This window comes from Aspergillus stella-maris (assembly GCF_047715825.1).
Source record: "Aspergillus stella-maris strain CBS 113639 unplaced genomic scaffold BDV14scaffold_21, whole genome shotgun sequence".
In the NCBI taxonomy this organism is placed as follows: Eukaryota; Fungi; Ascomycota; class Eurotiomycetes; order Eurotiales; family Aspergillaceae; genus Aspergillus; species Aspergillus stella-maris.
The window spans coordinates 129,459-142,401 of NW_027396815.1; the positions used below are offsets into that span (position 1 = coordinate 129,459).

The 12,943-nt window shown below is 51.6% G+C and overlaps 6 protein-coding genes across 6 annotated transcripts; 3 read left to right on the forward strand and 3 right to left on the reverse strand.

Annotated features, from left to right (window-relative positions):
- Positions 1-292: 292 nt before the first annotated feature.
- BDV14DRAFT_208358 (cytochrome P450) lies at positions 293-2,087 on the forward strand (the record flags this gene model as incomplete). The annotated part of the gene is made up of 7 exons (XM_073775376.1): positions 293-574; positions 624-977; positions 1,031-1,114; positions 1,161-1,300; positions 1,355-1,534; positions 1,583-1,832; positions 1,905-2,087. The coding sequence occupies 7 exons, from the start codon at positions 293-295 to the stop codon at positions 2,085-2,087; spliced, it is 1,473 nt and encodes a 490-aa protein (XP_073629056.1).
- An 856-nt stretch (positions 2,088-2,943) lies between these two features.
- On the forward strand, positions 2,944-4,737 carry BDV14DRAFT_208359 (flavin-containing monooxygenase; the record flags this gene model as incomplete). Its single annotated transcript, XM_073775377.1, has 3 exons — positions 2,944-3,616; positions 3,674-3,834; positions 3,880-4,737. 3 exons carry the CDS (start codon positions 2,944-2,946, stop codon positions 4,735-4,737), a joined length of 1,692 nt encoding a protein of 563 aa, XP_073629057.1.
- A 17-nt stretch (positions 4,738-4,754) lies between these two features.
- BDV14DRAFT_171599 (uncharacterized protein) lies at positions 4,755-5,934 on the reverse strand. Its single transcript, XM_073768437.1, has 2 exons — positions 5,344-5,934; positions 4,755-5,265 (listed from the first exon to the last, which is right to left on the reverse strand). The coding sequence occupies exons 1-2, from the start codon at positions 5,890-5,892 to the stop codon at positions 4,948-4,950; spliced, it is 867 nt and encodes a 288-aa protein (XP_073629058.1). The 5' UTR covers positions 5,893-5,934; the 3' UTR covers positions 4,755-4,947.
- A 1,054-nt stretch (positions 5,935-6,988) lies between these two features.
- Positions 6,989-8,490, reverse strand: BDV14DRAFT_208360 (major facilitator superfamily domain-containing protein; the record flags this gene model as incomplete). The annotated part of the gene is made up of 3 exons (XM_073775378.1): positions 6,989-7,516; positions 7,578-8,253; positions 8,321-8,490. 3 exons carry the CDS (start codon positions 8,488-8,490, stop codon positions 6,989-6,991), a joined length of 1,374 nt encoding a protein of 457 aa, XP_073629059.1.
- Positions 8,491-9,402: 912 nt separating this feature from the next.
- Positions 9,403-10,305, forward strand: BDV14DRAFT_208361 (uncharacterized protein; the record flags this gene model as incomplete). The annotated part of the gene is made up of 2 exons (XM_073775379.1): positions 9,403-9,514; positions 9,575-10,305. 2 exons carry the CDS (start codon positions 9,403-9,405, stop codon positions 10,303-10,305), a joined length of 843 nt encoding a protein of 280 aa, XP_073629060.1.
- A 488-nt stretch (positions 10,306-10,793) lies between these two features.
- BDV14DRAFT_199230 (Zn(II)2Cys6 transcription factor) lies at positions 10,794-12,928 on the reverse strand (the record flags this gene model as incomplete). The annotated part of the gene is made up of 5 exons (XM_073773188.1): positions 10,794-11,066; positions 11,144-11,998; positions 12,065-12,708; positions 12,760-12,800; positions 12,849-12,928. The coding sequence occupies 5 exons, from the start codon at positions 12,926-12,928 to the stop codon at positions 10,794-10,796; spliced, it is 1,893 nt and encodes a 630-aa protein (XP_073629061.1).
- Between the last annotated feature and the right edge of the window lie 15 nt (positions 12,929-12,943).

The window sequence follows — 12,943 nt, forward strand, 5'->3', positions numbered from 1 at the left end:
CGTCAGATTCGCCCTCCTCTCTCCATCATTCGACTAAGCATGGAACGCCCAGGATATAGCGTTTTCGTGGGTCAGAGTCACACCTCGAGCGCGGGGATATATTCTTGCTTCTACCATCCCCGATGATGCACATGAGAAACGTGGCCCGATTTTTGTCCTACCATAAAGTCAAGGGAAGGCTACCGGTTCATGTTTCATAATCATCGGGCCCGCCGCCTCAAGAAGCATTGTTTGCCCAATTCTACCCCATAAGACACCATCCAGGCCCTCTACACATAAAGGTGACCCAAATATGGCCTCCATTGCCACAATAGTCCTCTTCGGCATCGCACTGGCCGCCGTGCAGCTGCTCCGTACCCGCTACAATGCCCTGCGCCACATCCCCGGCCCCCTTCTTGCCACTGTCAGCAATATCTGGAAAGTTCGCGCCGTCTACAGAGAGAAGATTCATCTCGCTAGTATAGATGTGCACAGGAAATATGGGCCCGTTGTGCGTATTGGACCGCACCATGTCTCGCTTTCGAGTCCTGAAGCATTCTCGACGGTCCACGCGTGCAGAACTGCCTTTCCCAAGGTAAGTAGACTTACCCTATTCTCCGAAGGATACTAGCTAACATCAATAGTCCCGCTTTTATGAAGTGGGCGCGCCTACGTTTCGAGGTACGCGTGTGGAAAACCTCTTCTCGATACGTCACGTACACTACCACGCCTTGTTGCGCAAGAACATTGGCAGCTTGTACACCAAGGCAGCCGTTAGATTATTCGAACCCCAAATTAGCAATTGCGTAGAGATGTTTATCTGTCAAATGCGAAATAATACGGGAAGACCGTTGGATATGTCCTTGTGGCTGCATCTGTATGCATATGATTCTCTGGGCGCTGTGAATGTGTCACGCGGTCTTGGTTTCCTCAACTCTGGGAGCGATGTCGGCGGGATGATCAAGTCTGCAGACAGGATTCTCTACATGGTGGGATTAGTATGGATGCTCTCAACCATGACTGGAATGACCCCCTGGCTGACGGTGTATAGCTCACCCAAGCACCAAGCTTACACTATCTCTTCGGCATCCTGCGGTCTCTGGTCCCGGCTGAAAGAGTCGAGCCCATCCTTCTGGTATACACTCTCGATCAATAGCAAATGTAAGCTAATATGCCAGCAGGTTGTATTCAACGTGGTAGACGAGCGCCTAAAGTCCCGCGAGAAGAAAACAGACATCCTCGATAGATTCCTCGCTTTGCACGAGTCAGACCCTGACAAAGTGTCCGTCGGCGAACTCACTGCCGCAATATTCATAAATTTGTAGCTCTCATCTGGTCGGGCCATCAGACACCTCACTGACTAATGACTACCTAGAATGGCCGGCCACGACGTCCTTGCCACGACGTTACGCGCCGTTTGGTACTATCTGGCGCAAGACCCGCATATCATGAGAAAGCTGCACGCAGAGATCGCCGCCGCACGCATACAGGAACATCTGAACGACTCGGATGATGCCCATCTTTCCTACGAAAAAGCCGCTTCGCTTCCTTATCTGTATGTATTCTCCACCAAAAGGGTAATTCAGCATTGACGAATCTACAGGGACGCGGTACTCCATGAAACCTTTCGCATGCATCCTCCCACGGGCACTATTCTCGAGCGCAAAGTCCCCGACCAAGGCACCACAATTGACGGATACAAGCTCCCGGCCGGCACAATCGTAGGTGTGAACGCATGGGCACTTCATCGGGACCCAAGCGTTTTTGGTGCCGACGTTGACGCATTTCGTCCTGAGAGATGGATAAAATCCAGTCCGCAACAGCGGATGGAGATGAAGAAGTTTCTGTTCACGGTGAGTTATCATCCAGCTTTAGCCTCGCTGCCGTAAAACCAGCTACAGTAGATGCTGACGTGCTGCGTGTAGTTTGGAGCAGGGGCACATACGTGCATTGGACAGCACATTGCGATGATCCAGATTACGAACGTTGTGGCGGAGTTTTTCTACAGATTCAGTATTTCTCTGGCGAATCCAGAGAAGGCGTGGAAGGTGACGGGGAGCTGGGTCACCAAACAAACGGATATGGATATGATTGTAACGCCATTATGAAGATCTGCCTATGCTCTACCCATGAATGGATTGGATTTGAACTTATCTAACGTCGATATGTCTCCAGGTTAAGATAGAACTGGCAGATTTACGTTAGCCGTGGACTCAATATGGATGATCCATGTATATTGTCACCCGTACACTGAGCCCGCCGCTCGGTGTCGAAGTATCAAACACTCCATCGCCCGTGTATGATTTGTATTTCTCTCAAGCCTATGAGCTTACACACCCAGGAAATGGTCAGTTCTGTAATTGGAGTGATTTGGCCCATTGTAAGAGCATACAACACTCTACTGTATTTCCATAATTCCCACCAGAGCCCGCTCGCAGCATGGAATGCGCCATCTCCTCGTGGACCCGCCGGTAAGCAAGGGAAGGACAAGCAGCTGAAGCCTATAGGTAGCCCAGCATCAAAGCTGACAAGATTGCAGAAACAACCAGTCAAATCACGGCGTCATCTTTACCTATTCCAACCAGGCTTGGCTTGGCCCCTCAGCAACAAATATAGTATCGGGGCTCAGGTTGCCGCTGATCTTGATACCTGTAACCTGTATGTCTAAGAAAGCCCTCACCGGGTTAGCCGCCCTATTTAACGATTATAAGTAAGTACTCATCCCCCGAAACGATTCTTGATCTATGATCCAACGAGTTCAAAATTTTATCCGTCGCTATAATGGATCCTCTGCGCGAAGAAGCAATCCACACCGAACGCCCCATAAAAATAATCTGCATCGGCGCCGGCGCATCAGGGCTATGCCTCGCTTACAAACTGCAACGATCATTCAACAACTTTGAACTCACTGGACGTACAATATAGCACCCACCTCCCGTCCTGATAATAACAACCATACTAATAATGCTACTCCAGATCTACGAGAAAAACCCCGCCATCGGCGGAACATGGTACGAGAACCGATACCCCGGATGCGCCTGTGACGTGCCCTCTCACAATTACGTCTACTCGTTTGAACCAAAGGCAGATTGGTCTGCTGTTTATGCGGGGTCTTCTGAAATCCAGGGGTACTTTGTGAAGTTTGCGGAGAAGTATGGACTTGGTAAGTATATCGGTCTATCTCATAAAGTTCAGGAGACGAGATGGGATGAGGAGAAGGGAGTCTGGAATGTACAGGTCAAGAATCTATCCTCCGGCGAGGTAATGTCAGACACCTGCCATATCTTGATTCACGCAACGGGGTACCTGAATAACCCCTCTTGGCCTGATGTTCCAGGGTTGGACAGCTACAAGGGGATTAAATTGCATAGTGCGAAGTATGACCCGACTATCTCGCTAAAAGGTCGCGATGTCCTTCTTATCGGGGCCGGTGCATCGTCTGTACAGATCCTCCCTGCGATCCAGCCGATTGTCAAGAGCGTCAAGATCTTCATTCGTTCGCCGGTCTGGGTTCTGCCAGATATTAGTTCGGCGGCGGGGGAGTACACTGCTGAGGAGATTGGGGAGTTTGTGAGCAACCCTGAGAAAGTTTTGTCTTTGCGGAGGGAGAATGAGAGGACTATGAATAGTATTTTTTGTAAGTACTTGCCTGGGTGGCTGTTGTTGAGTCCCTGGTGCTAATCGGGGTCTCTAGCGATGTACCTGAAACACTCAATCCTCCAGCAACAGGCCAGGGAATTACTGGAGGGCAAAATGAAAAAGGTTCTCCAAGATGAAGAACTGGAGAAACAACTCATCCCTAATTTTGCCGTTGGCTGCAAACGAGTTAATCCCTCGGGGTTCAAGTACCTCGAAGTATGTCGCCTGCACTAATATCATCTACCCAACTAACAACCCCAGGCCCTAAAAAAAGAAAACGTAACAATCATCCACACCGGGATATCCTCATTCACACCCACCGGGTGCAAAGACACAAACAACCAAAACCACTCCGGCGAAGTCATAATCTGCGCGACAGGCTTCAACACCTCCTACATCCCCGCGTACCCAGTCATCGGCCCCGGAAATCACACCCTACAGTCTGGATGGAGAGAAAGGATAACAGGGTACATGGGCGTCAGCATCCCCTCATTTCCAAATACATTCACAATGCTAGGACCGTACTCGCCCGTTTCGAATGGACCTACACTCGCAGCTATAGAAGCGCAAGCAGATTATATCTGTTCTTTTATAGACAGATATCAGACCGAACCGATTCATACTTTTGCACCAAAGGTTTCAGCATGCGAGGACTTCACGAACCATGTTGCGACCTTCATGGAATCGGCCGTTTGGACGGATAACTGCCGGAACTCGCATAACGGTCACGCTATTGATGGACGAGTTCCTACGACGTGGCCGGGGAGTACACTTCATTATCTCGAGGCTATGCGTGAGGTTCGAGGCGATGACTGGGATATTGTATATAAGGGGAATAGGTTCTCGTGGTTGGGGAATGGCATTTCGCAGACGGAGTGGGATCCGACGGCTGACCTTGCTTATTATATTGGGCAGGGCGATGATGGAGCTTGGGGGAGTCGGAGGAAAAGGACGTTGGAGATTGCGAAGTCGGGGAGTATGCCGGCTCGTGTGTTGCATCGGCAGGCGAAACTCGGGGTTATTGATGGGGGGAGTGATGGGGTTGCTGGGAAGACTGCTAAGCGGGTATCTGAGGCTGATGAGGATCGCGCGACGCAGAAGAAATTGAGGGTCATTTAGGTATGTAGGTATTCATGGCATGAATGGGTCCCAAGCGAATATATATGGTAGAAGCAGTAGAACAGAGCATTGATTATATCTTCGTGCGGCGATGTGGCCATAGGACATAGCCACGTATAACGGATGTCAGTCCTAGAAGAATGCACACTATCAGAAGACAGTACAAGGCCATTAGAGTCCACCATAGTCATTTACGCGCCCGCCTCATGGCTAATTCCCCTTCTCCTTAACTCCCAACCCACCCCCCTCATAAGCATCCACAATCTTCTGCCTGGAACGTTCTGCGTCCGTCGGTTGAGTATCCCTCCTGCAAGTCATATGCCTACGCGCAAAAACAACCACGCCGAACCTGCGCAGGGCGTCATGGAACTTGTCGATAATATCACTCCCACGCTCATCTAGAGATATCGGTTCTTCAACAGACCAATATACCCTCACAGTGTCGTGTTTACGGAATTGCACCTTCGGGTTGAAAAGTAGGATGTCGAAAAGCTGGCCCATTCGAAGACCTTGTGTCTTCTTGCTTCCCTGGAAGCAAAAAAATTCAGACGTCAGATGTTAAAGTAGCGCCGTGGGGAGTGGAAGAGATTGGTGATTGCAACTAACAGGGATTCTAGTGCTGCTTGATCTATCCGCGGCCTTTGCATGGTAGACATAGAAAAGTCCGATACCTGAGGGAGCTGCAGGAGATTGTTGGACTAGCATCCTACGCCAGCTTGCATCCTGGTGTAGAAACCTGGCCATGCTCTTGTCGTTTCTCGTCATGGGTAGGTTGGAGAAGGAGAACTCGTGGTGTGGGTTTCTCTTCCGATGTTTCCCTGGGAAGATAGTGGGAAATTTCTCTTGAAGCAGCGGATTGATCGATCTTTCGTCTATAACGAGACCCCATTCAGAGGAGCCTTTGATGGGCGTGAAGAAAAGGATCTTTTGCAGTGACGGTGACTTGGTGATAAAGGCTCTCCAAGGGCGACAGACTCGTTGGGCTGAGGTAAGAAGCGTCTGCATGTCTAGCTGGACCAGGACCATCTCGAGGAGTTCTGGGGTGTTGAGAACTCGATTCATTGCCGTGTCTGTCTCCTTTTCAGGTGGACGGGCTGTTGACGCTGTGCTGCCTCGTGCCATGGTGTGGGCTTGAAAGGGCGTGTATCTGTCCATGCTACAATCAGACCAATTCAAGAAGTGGACAGGGGAGAATTATAAGGAGGAGAAGACAGCTTACCGATCCTACGTCAAGGTCTGCCCTTATAATGGACGCCTGACTGCTGAGGACCTCTCCGTGACTCATTTAACAAGAGGTTGGTGTAACCTCGCCGCCAAGCCGTCAGATAGATAAACATCATGTGATCTGTATACCCCTGTCCATGGGCTCCGTTGGCCACAAACACTGAATGATTCTGTGCAGTATTATCGGACTGCCAAACGGTACAAGATCGCATCGGGAAGGTATTTCGAGCAGTAAGAGCTTCAGGGTCAACGGCCGCATCATCTTCAGTGTCCCGGGAGAGGTGCCTTGATCTTTGGCTACCCAAGGCCTTAACGGTGGCAGATTCGTGCCCTTTCTAGCTGGCTCTGGAATTCACCAGACGTTTCACGGTTGCTGTCTCTACATGGCCATTGATAGCGTAAGTCAATGGCTTTAACATCGGGCAAAGTGCGGAGCACCAACTGCATCCCAGATATAACGACCGCCGTCTGGAATCTGAATCCGTAAGAGGGTAATCAGGCGGCTCAGATCAAGGGCGGAAACGACTCGTTTATATTTCGGTCATTCCTGTCATGGTATGCTGTTGAAAGTGATGCGGCGTGTAAGAGTGCAACCGGGACCTTTTTTCACCCAGGAGAGACCGGGACCCCACGGCTCGGCCTCATCCATTAGGACCGCGCCTTCCTAAATCAATCGTGAACATATCATGGTCGCTCCTTCCTTGGTCCCCTGTTCACCGACCATTTTGAGATGAAGGAAGGAGCGACTGCTCCCCGTCACCAAGGGGGACCACCGCGCCTTCCGTGTTCGATCGATAGTATGTGACACCCGCTGCATAGGTCTACGAGTTCCGAAATGTGCCACGTAGTAAAAGACAATATAAAGATATCAATTCCGCTAGGTACTCATAAAGTCCATAAACGTGGAAGGGCACTGCCCTGCAATAAGTCGTACATCACATCCAAGCATCGCTGCGTCCACCTTTATACAAAACCAACTATGTCCTTAGCAGCTCCATCATAAATGTGAGCCAACCTCGGGCGTAATTCAAGCTCTCCTCTTCAAGAAAATCTGCAACGCAAGGTAACTAAGCACACCCGTAAAACACAACCCACTAATAACCCCAAACCCCATAAGATACTTCGGCTCATCACTATCCGGAAAGAGGTAAGCACCATAGATCTGCGCAAGATTACCCAGCGCATTAACAAGCGCAAGCGAAATAGCCCTGACCTCCCTCGGCAATTCACCGAATGTCGTGCTTGCATACGCAAGCGAAAGACCATTCGATGCCCACAGCCCCATGCCCATTATCACGAGCAAAGCATACCGCCCCTGCAAGTTGTAGACGCAGCAGATGATTATACTGCAAATCATTGCGACGGACATCATGCCGACTAGGAAGAATCCGCGCTTGGATTGGTGGCGATCTGCGAAGTACCCGACTATCGCGTTGCAGACGAAGGCCGCGGCGTAGATGGGGATTACCATGTATTGGGCCATGGTGCCTGTGTAGCCGAGGCCTGATACGAGGGTTGGGTAGAAGTATGTTAGGGTTGAGGAGCCGACGATTGCCTGTTACATTCATATGTTAGACGAGGCGGAAAGGGGGACAGTTGGAAGGGGGAAGACGTACCATATACCCCACAACAAAGAGCCACGTCTTCCAACTACTCAAACTCGCCTTGAGCGCTTGGCCGTGTGTAAGGGCAGGCCCATCATGCGTCTCAACAAGCATACTCTCGCTCGCCATTCTTGCCATCGCAAGTTCCCGTTCGGCCTCAGTCAACCGCTTCGTCGCGGACGGGAAATCAAGCAACAGGAAAGACGCAATGATCGAAACACCAGCGGTCGCCGCACCCTCAACAATAAAAAGCCATCGCCACCCGGCAATCCCATGCGCGCCATCAAGTCCACTAACAATCCCACCGGCAATCAACCCGCCAAAGGCACCTGAGAGGATAGCCGCCGAAATGTAAACGGCAAACCGCTTACTCTGCTCGCTCTTCTTGTACCAGGAGCTGATGACGAGAAGTACACCAGGTGCAAATCCAGCCTCGAGAATACCCATTGCGATCCGGAACCCGATGAGGCCGTGGTAGGATTTCACAAAGGCCATGCCGATTGTCATGACGCCCCATGCGAACATTATGGAGGGAAGATAGATGTTTGGTCGTATGTGCTCGAGGAGCATGTTTGAGGGGACTTCGAAGACGACGTAGCCGACGAAGAAGACGACCAGGGCGATGGAGTATCGGTTTGAGTCGAGGTCGAGGTCTGTTTCCATGCCGGCTACTTTTGCGTTGCCGATACTGTCGAGCTGTGTTAGTAGGTGTGCTTTGAAATGTGTCACAGTGGGCAAAGGAGTAGGGGGCGTACTTCGTCCGATCCATGTAACTCAGCAGGTACATAATCCAGATACAAGGCAGGAGGTAGAGATCGATCTTTCGAACTAATCTCTTTTCCTCCTCTGTGCCTGGGACGTACCCGGCCACCAGGGCCTCGTGGGTGGCGACGGGCTTGCCCTCGATGTCCTCGACCTCAGTCATGGAGCCGTTGTCATGGGAGTCTTTCTTCATATTGATATGTGATATGAAAGTGGTACAATCAAAGAAGGAAGAAGAGGAGAGAAGGCAGTGAGGGGTGAAAGATGAGACCCTGGTCTGCACTAGAGAGTAGCCTGGATAAAACAGACAGGTCAAGTAGAGGAGACAGGTGGATTTATACTCCAGATTGGCGTAGCCAAGTCTGTCCTACCCCGTGGTGTTTACTGCAGTGGTACTGTGGTAACTGGTAAGCGAGTAGCAAGCCACAGCGGGCATCGGAGGAATCAAGCAAACGAGCAGAAACAGGACAAGCCGAGCAGGAAAATGCCATGACGCATTCTAAACAAGCCATGGGCTGATGCTGATCGACTCGCGTGTCTTGTCTGGTCCGGGGTTGGGGTTACAGTCGACTCCATCATGGCTCCGCCCCCAGCATTTGGCCTGTTGCCGTCTGGGGTTCCGGGAGTGGCCATCTTGGTCGCTGATATTGCCAGTTTTGGTCCACTTTGCTGTGCTCGGAATGTTTCCACTGGACTTGCTTTCCCCGAGTCAAGTCGCAGTGCAGTCCCACAGCGAGCGGAGACTGCTGGGAGGTGACCGCGAGCCGCGTTTTGTCCACGACGCGCGACCACTGGAGAATGTCTCCAGCGCCAATTGCCGCTGTCAATTCTGATTGCTCAATGGTGTTGCTGCAGCTCCTCGGTTTGCCTGTGTCCATGAGCTTGAACGTGACGTATGAGGGGCATGGAGGGGTGGTCGGAGGTATTCCGGAGGCAAAGGTATGATTTTTTGTCGCGACTATATAAAGCGCAACAACTGCATAGAATAAAACCAATTATCACTCAATCGCTTCATCTTCCTCTCTACCTCCATCCCCTCGCCTCTCTCCACCTCTATACAGAATCTCGCAATACAATGGCTACCAACGGAACCACCAACGGCGCCGAAGAGGCCATGCCCTACCTCAGCACCCTCCCTGGTCCCGACCACAACTGGCAGGTTTCGCTCTCTGGGAAGGTCATTGCCAGTAAGCCGCCTGATACCCCCATACCCCCTCGAGTCGCAAAACAAGATACTAATAACGCAGTCACCGGCGCAAACCAAGGCATCGGCCTCGGCCTCGCAGAAGTCTGCCTAGCCAACAACGCCCTCCACGTCTTCAGCCTCGACATCTCCGCCCCCTCCGAACCCTTCAACGAGCTATCGCAAAAGAACCCAAAACGCTTCTCATTCATCCAAACAGACGTTACTTCCGAAGAATCCGTCAACGCGGCCCTCGAGAACATCGTCTCCCAAACAGGCCGATTGGACGGGCTCATCGCCAACGCCGGCGCCACAAAGCACCAGCCAGCGCTAGACTTCAGCCTCGACCAAGTCAAGCGCCTCTTTGAACTTAATGTCTTTGGGGCCTGGAACTGCGCTACTGCTGCCGCAAAACAATTCATCAAGCTTGGTATTAAGGGGTCCATCGTGTTTACGGCTAGTATGACCTCTTACCGACCAAACCGCGCCGCTCCTTCCGCTCCATACGGCGGAACAAAGGCGGCTGTGCGAAACATGGCGCATACGCTTGCAATGGAGTGGGCGAAGCACGGGATCCGGGTTAACTCTATCAGTCCTGGATTCGTGAAGACGGCGTTGACTTATTACGTCGAGACGAGTCCGGACTGGGATACCAAGATGAAGTACTATGGTGGTATGCCGCGCCTGGCACTGCCGCAGGAGCTTGGGGGTGCTTATGTTTACCTCCTGAGTGATACGGCGACGTATACCACTGGCATTGATATTCCGATTGCGGGAATTGTGGGCGCTTGGTAGATTATTATTTTTGCTTTACCGAAGCATATGTATATAGGCGTTATCGGAATTGGATTTCTTTGAAGAATTTGTGGTGTCTTCTGCAGCTTTGTATTGGTGACGGATATATATTCTGTGATGGGTCTGTTGGAAAACAACCACAAGAAAGCGGTCAACTCCAGGATCCTGCGATCAGCGTTGGAGAACCACGAGGTTCATCCTCCAGGAGAAAGTACTCGGTAGCAGCCAATGAAGAGGCACAGATTGACAGTTTTAACACATGGACGCGGTACAATTCCGAGGGGGATATCCGGGACATGAGGTAGATGCGGAGATGGAGACTCCCTGGTAGGAAATACCGGGCTCTCACCGATCTGCAAAGTGCGCTTCATTTTGCTAAATCACCATTCCAATTCTTTTCCAGTTCTTTTGCTTTTATAGTAAACGCGGGTATCATATAACTAACTCCAGGAACAACTCCAACCCAATGCGATTTTTGAAACGCAAAGTCACTTCAAGTTCACGTTCTCATTTCCACTGCCCCCAGCACCCTCCGCGGCCTTCGCCCACTCTTTCCTAAGATCGTCTTGCATTGTACCCATAGGCCACCCCGTCCGTGCCTCACAAGCTCTAATCAAGGAGATAATAGCCTCCTGCTGCGCGGGATCCTGAACGCACAATCCAGCGCCGAAAAGACACTGCGCCGAAAGTATCTGGCACCCTGGGTCTGTAAGCTCCATCGCGATACCGGTAATCGTTGCGACGGCGTCTGTGAGAGTTTTCTACAGGGAACCAAAAGTCAGTATACCGTGCAGACAAGGCTTGTTAGGGGCTGTGGTGGTAAGTATGCTGTACGCACCTGGAAAAGTCTATACCCCGCAAAACCCGTCGTCACAGGTCGATGGAGCGATATAAGTATCTTCGCAAAGCTGTAAACCTGCAATGCTACACCAAAGGAAGGCGGATGGATCCAGATGGGTGTCCACCCGGCGACTTCGTCGCGGGCATCAGAAGGAAACGCCTTGAATGCCGACGGGGCAAAACTCCGCCATCGCTCGAGCATATCCATCAGTTCGTTCCCGCGCTCAGTACGGAGACGAATTTGTTCAGGGTCATGGTCGCTGGTATTTGAGTCGGGTGGTGGCTCGGTGCAGTAGTTCACTACTTGGCTAAGTAGGTAAACAGATCTATAGGCGAGATCTGCATGGCTGAGATCCGGATAATCGACGATAGGCTGCCAGAAGGAGAAACAGCGTCGATGTTCGCGGAATGCAGCCCATAGATCTTGTCTCAGCCAAGCCCACCAGACTGCCTGTCTCAGTCCGCCCGAGGCACCATTGACGTCCTGCGATCGCTGAATCCAGAAGACGCCTTTTAGATGCCGCTGCCAGTTGGAATTATGTTCTGAGGCGTCGAGCATTTCGTAGGTGCTTACTACGATTGCGGTTGCGAGGAGCTCTTCGCTGTGTTTGTAGGAGTTGTATTGGAGGGCAGTGGAGACATAGTGTAGTGTTTCGTAGTAGAATTGAATGGACTCGTTGGGATCAACCGATGGGTTTGTGGTTTGGGAGGGAGATGTAGGGTCCGTATTCGATGATGAGAGGGAGGAGTATCGGGCGGATAGAGCAAGTATAGCTTTCATGAGCCCGACATTGCGGAGGGCGAGGCGGGTGGCGTAGTTTGAGAAATGTTTGTGGGGATCAAAGAGATCGAGCTGGACTTGTTAGTATTCACTAGCTATCATCTGACATTATGATCGCATCGGAGTATAGTAACATACTGGCTGCGCAATGCGGTCGGCAAAATTCCGGAAGAGAGCAGCCTCATGGCCGGTCAAAGCAATATCCGAGTCAGCCTGCCAGGCATGTCTTTCAGCGATATGCGGAGGAAAGAACTGAGTCGTGCTAGTATGAGTAGCATGATCCTGCAGGCTTACCGACCCTCGGGACAGCCGAGACTGGGAAGCCGAGGCGGAGCTGCTGCCAGACGAACTCGGGAGGCTGAAGCCATTCCCAGCCTGTGCCGCATCGGTCGCCAGCAGGTTCAACCACTTGGTCGTTGCATTGTCGTTGTTGACGTCAGGGGTCAAGATCTCCGGCGACTGCACGGATATCGTGGACTGGAGAGACCCATCGTAGATCTCGGGGATGGTGGGTTGGGGACGGGTGTTGGGGTAGAGGGCCACCAGTTCGGGATCAAGGATGTTGTGCGTCTCCAGGCTGGGACCGGAGGTGGCATCATAGTCCAGAGTGGGGGCTACTGGACCAGGAGGAGCCGAATGGGGTGAGCACAGGATGTTTTGAAGCCGGGATGAATTGGAGGCAGATGTAGTGGCAGGGGTAGCAGGAGTGGTAGTTGTATCCCGAGCATCGCCGGCATAGATGCAGTCACGGTGGGAGTTGGTACACGGGCCACACCTCGGCTCTAGCTGTTGGTCAGGCCTTATTATCAATATTGGCACATTGATAGACTTACTGCGCTCATCGCACTTCTTGTGTCTGGTGCGGCACGTCAGACTACACACACGTTAGTGAATGACGTTGATGCATAGACAATAAACACACCATCCAGTGTTAGTGCGCAGACCACGCCCACGGGGTTTCCTGATGCGCTTCTTGACAACCTTAGGGGGGGAAGGATCCATGCTGGGTACTCGTTG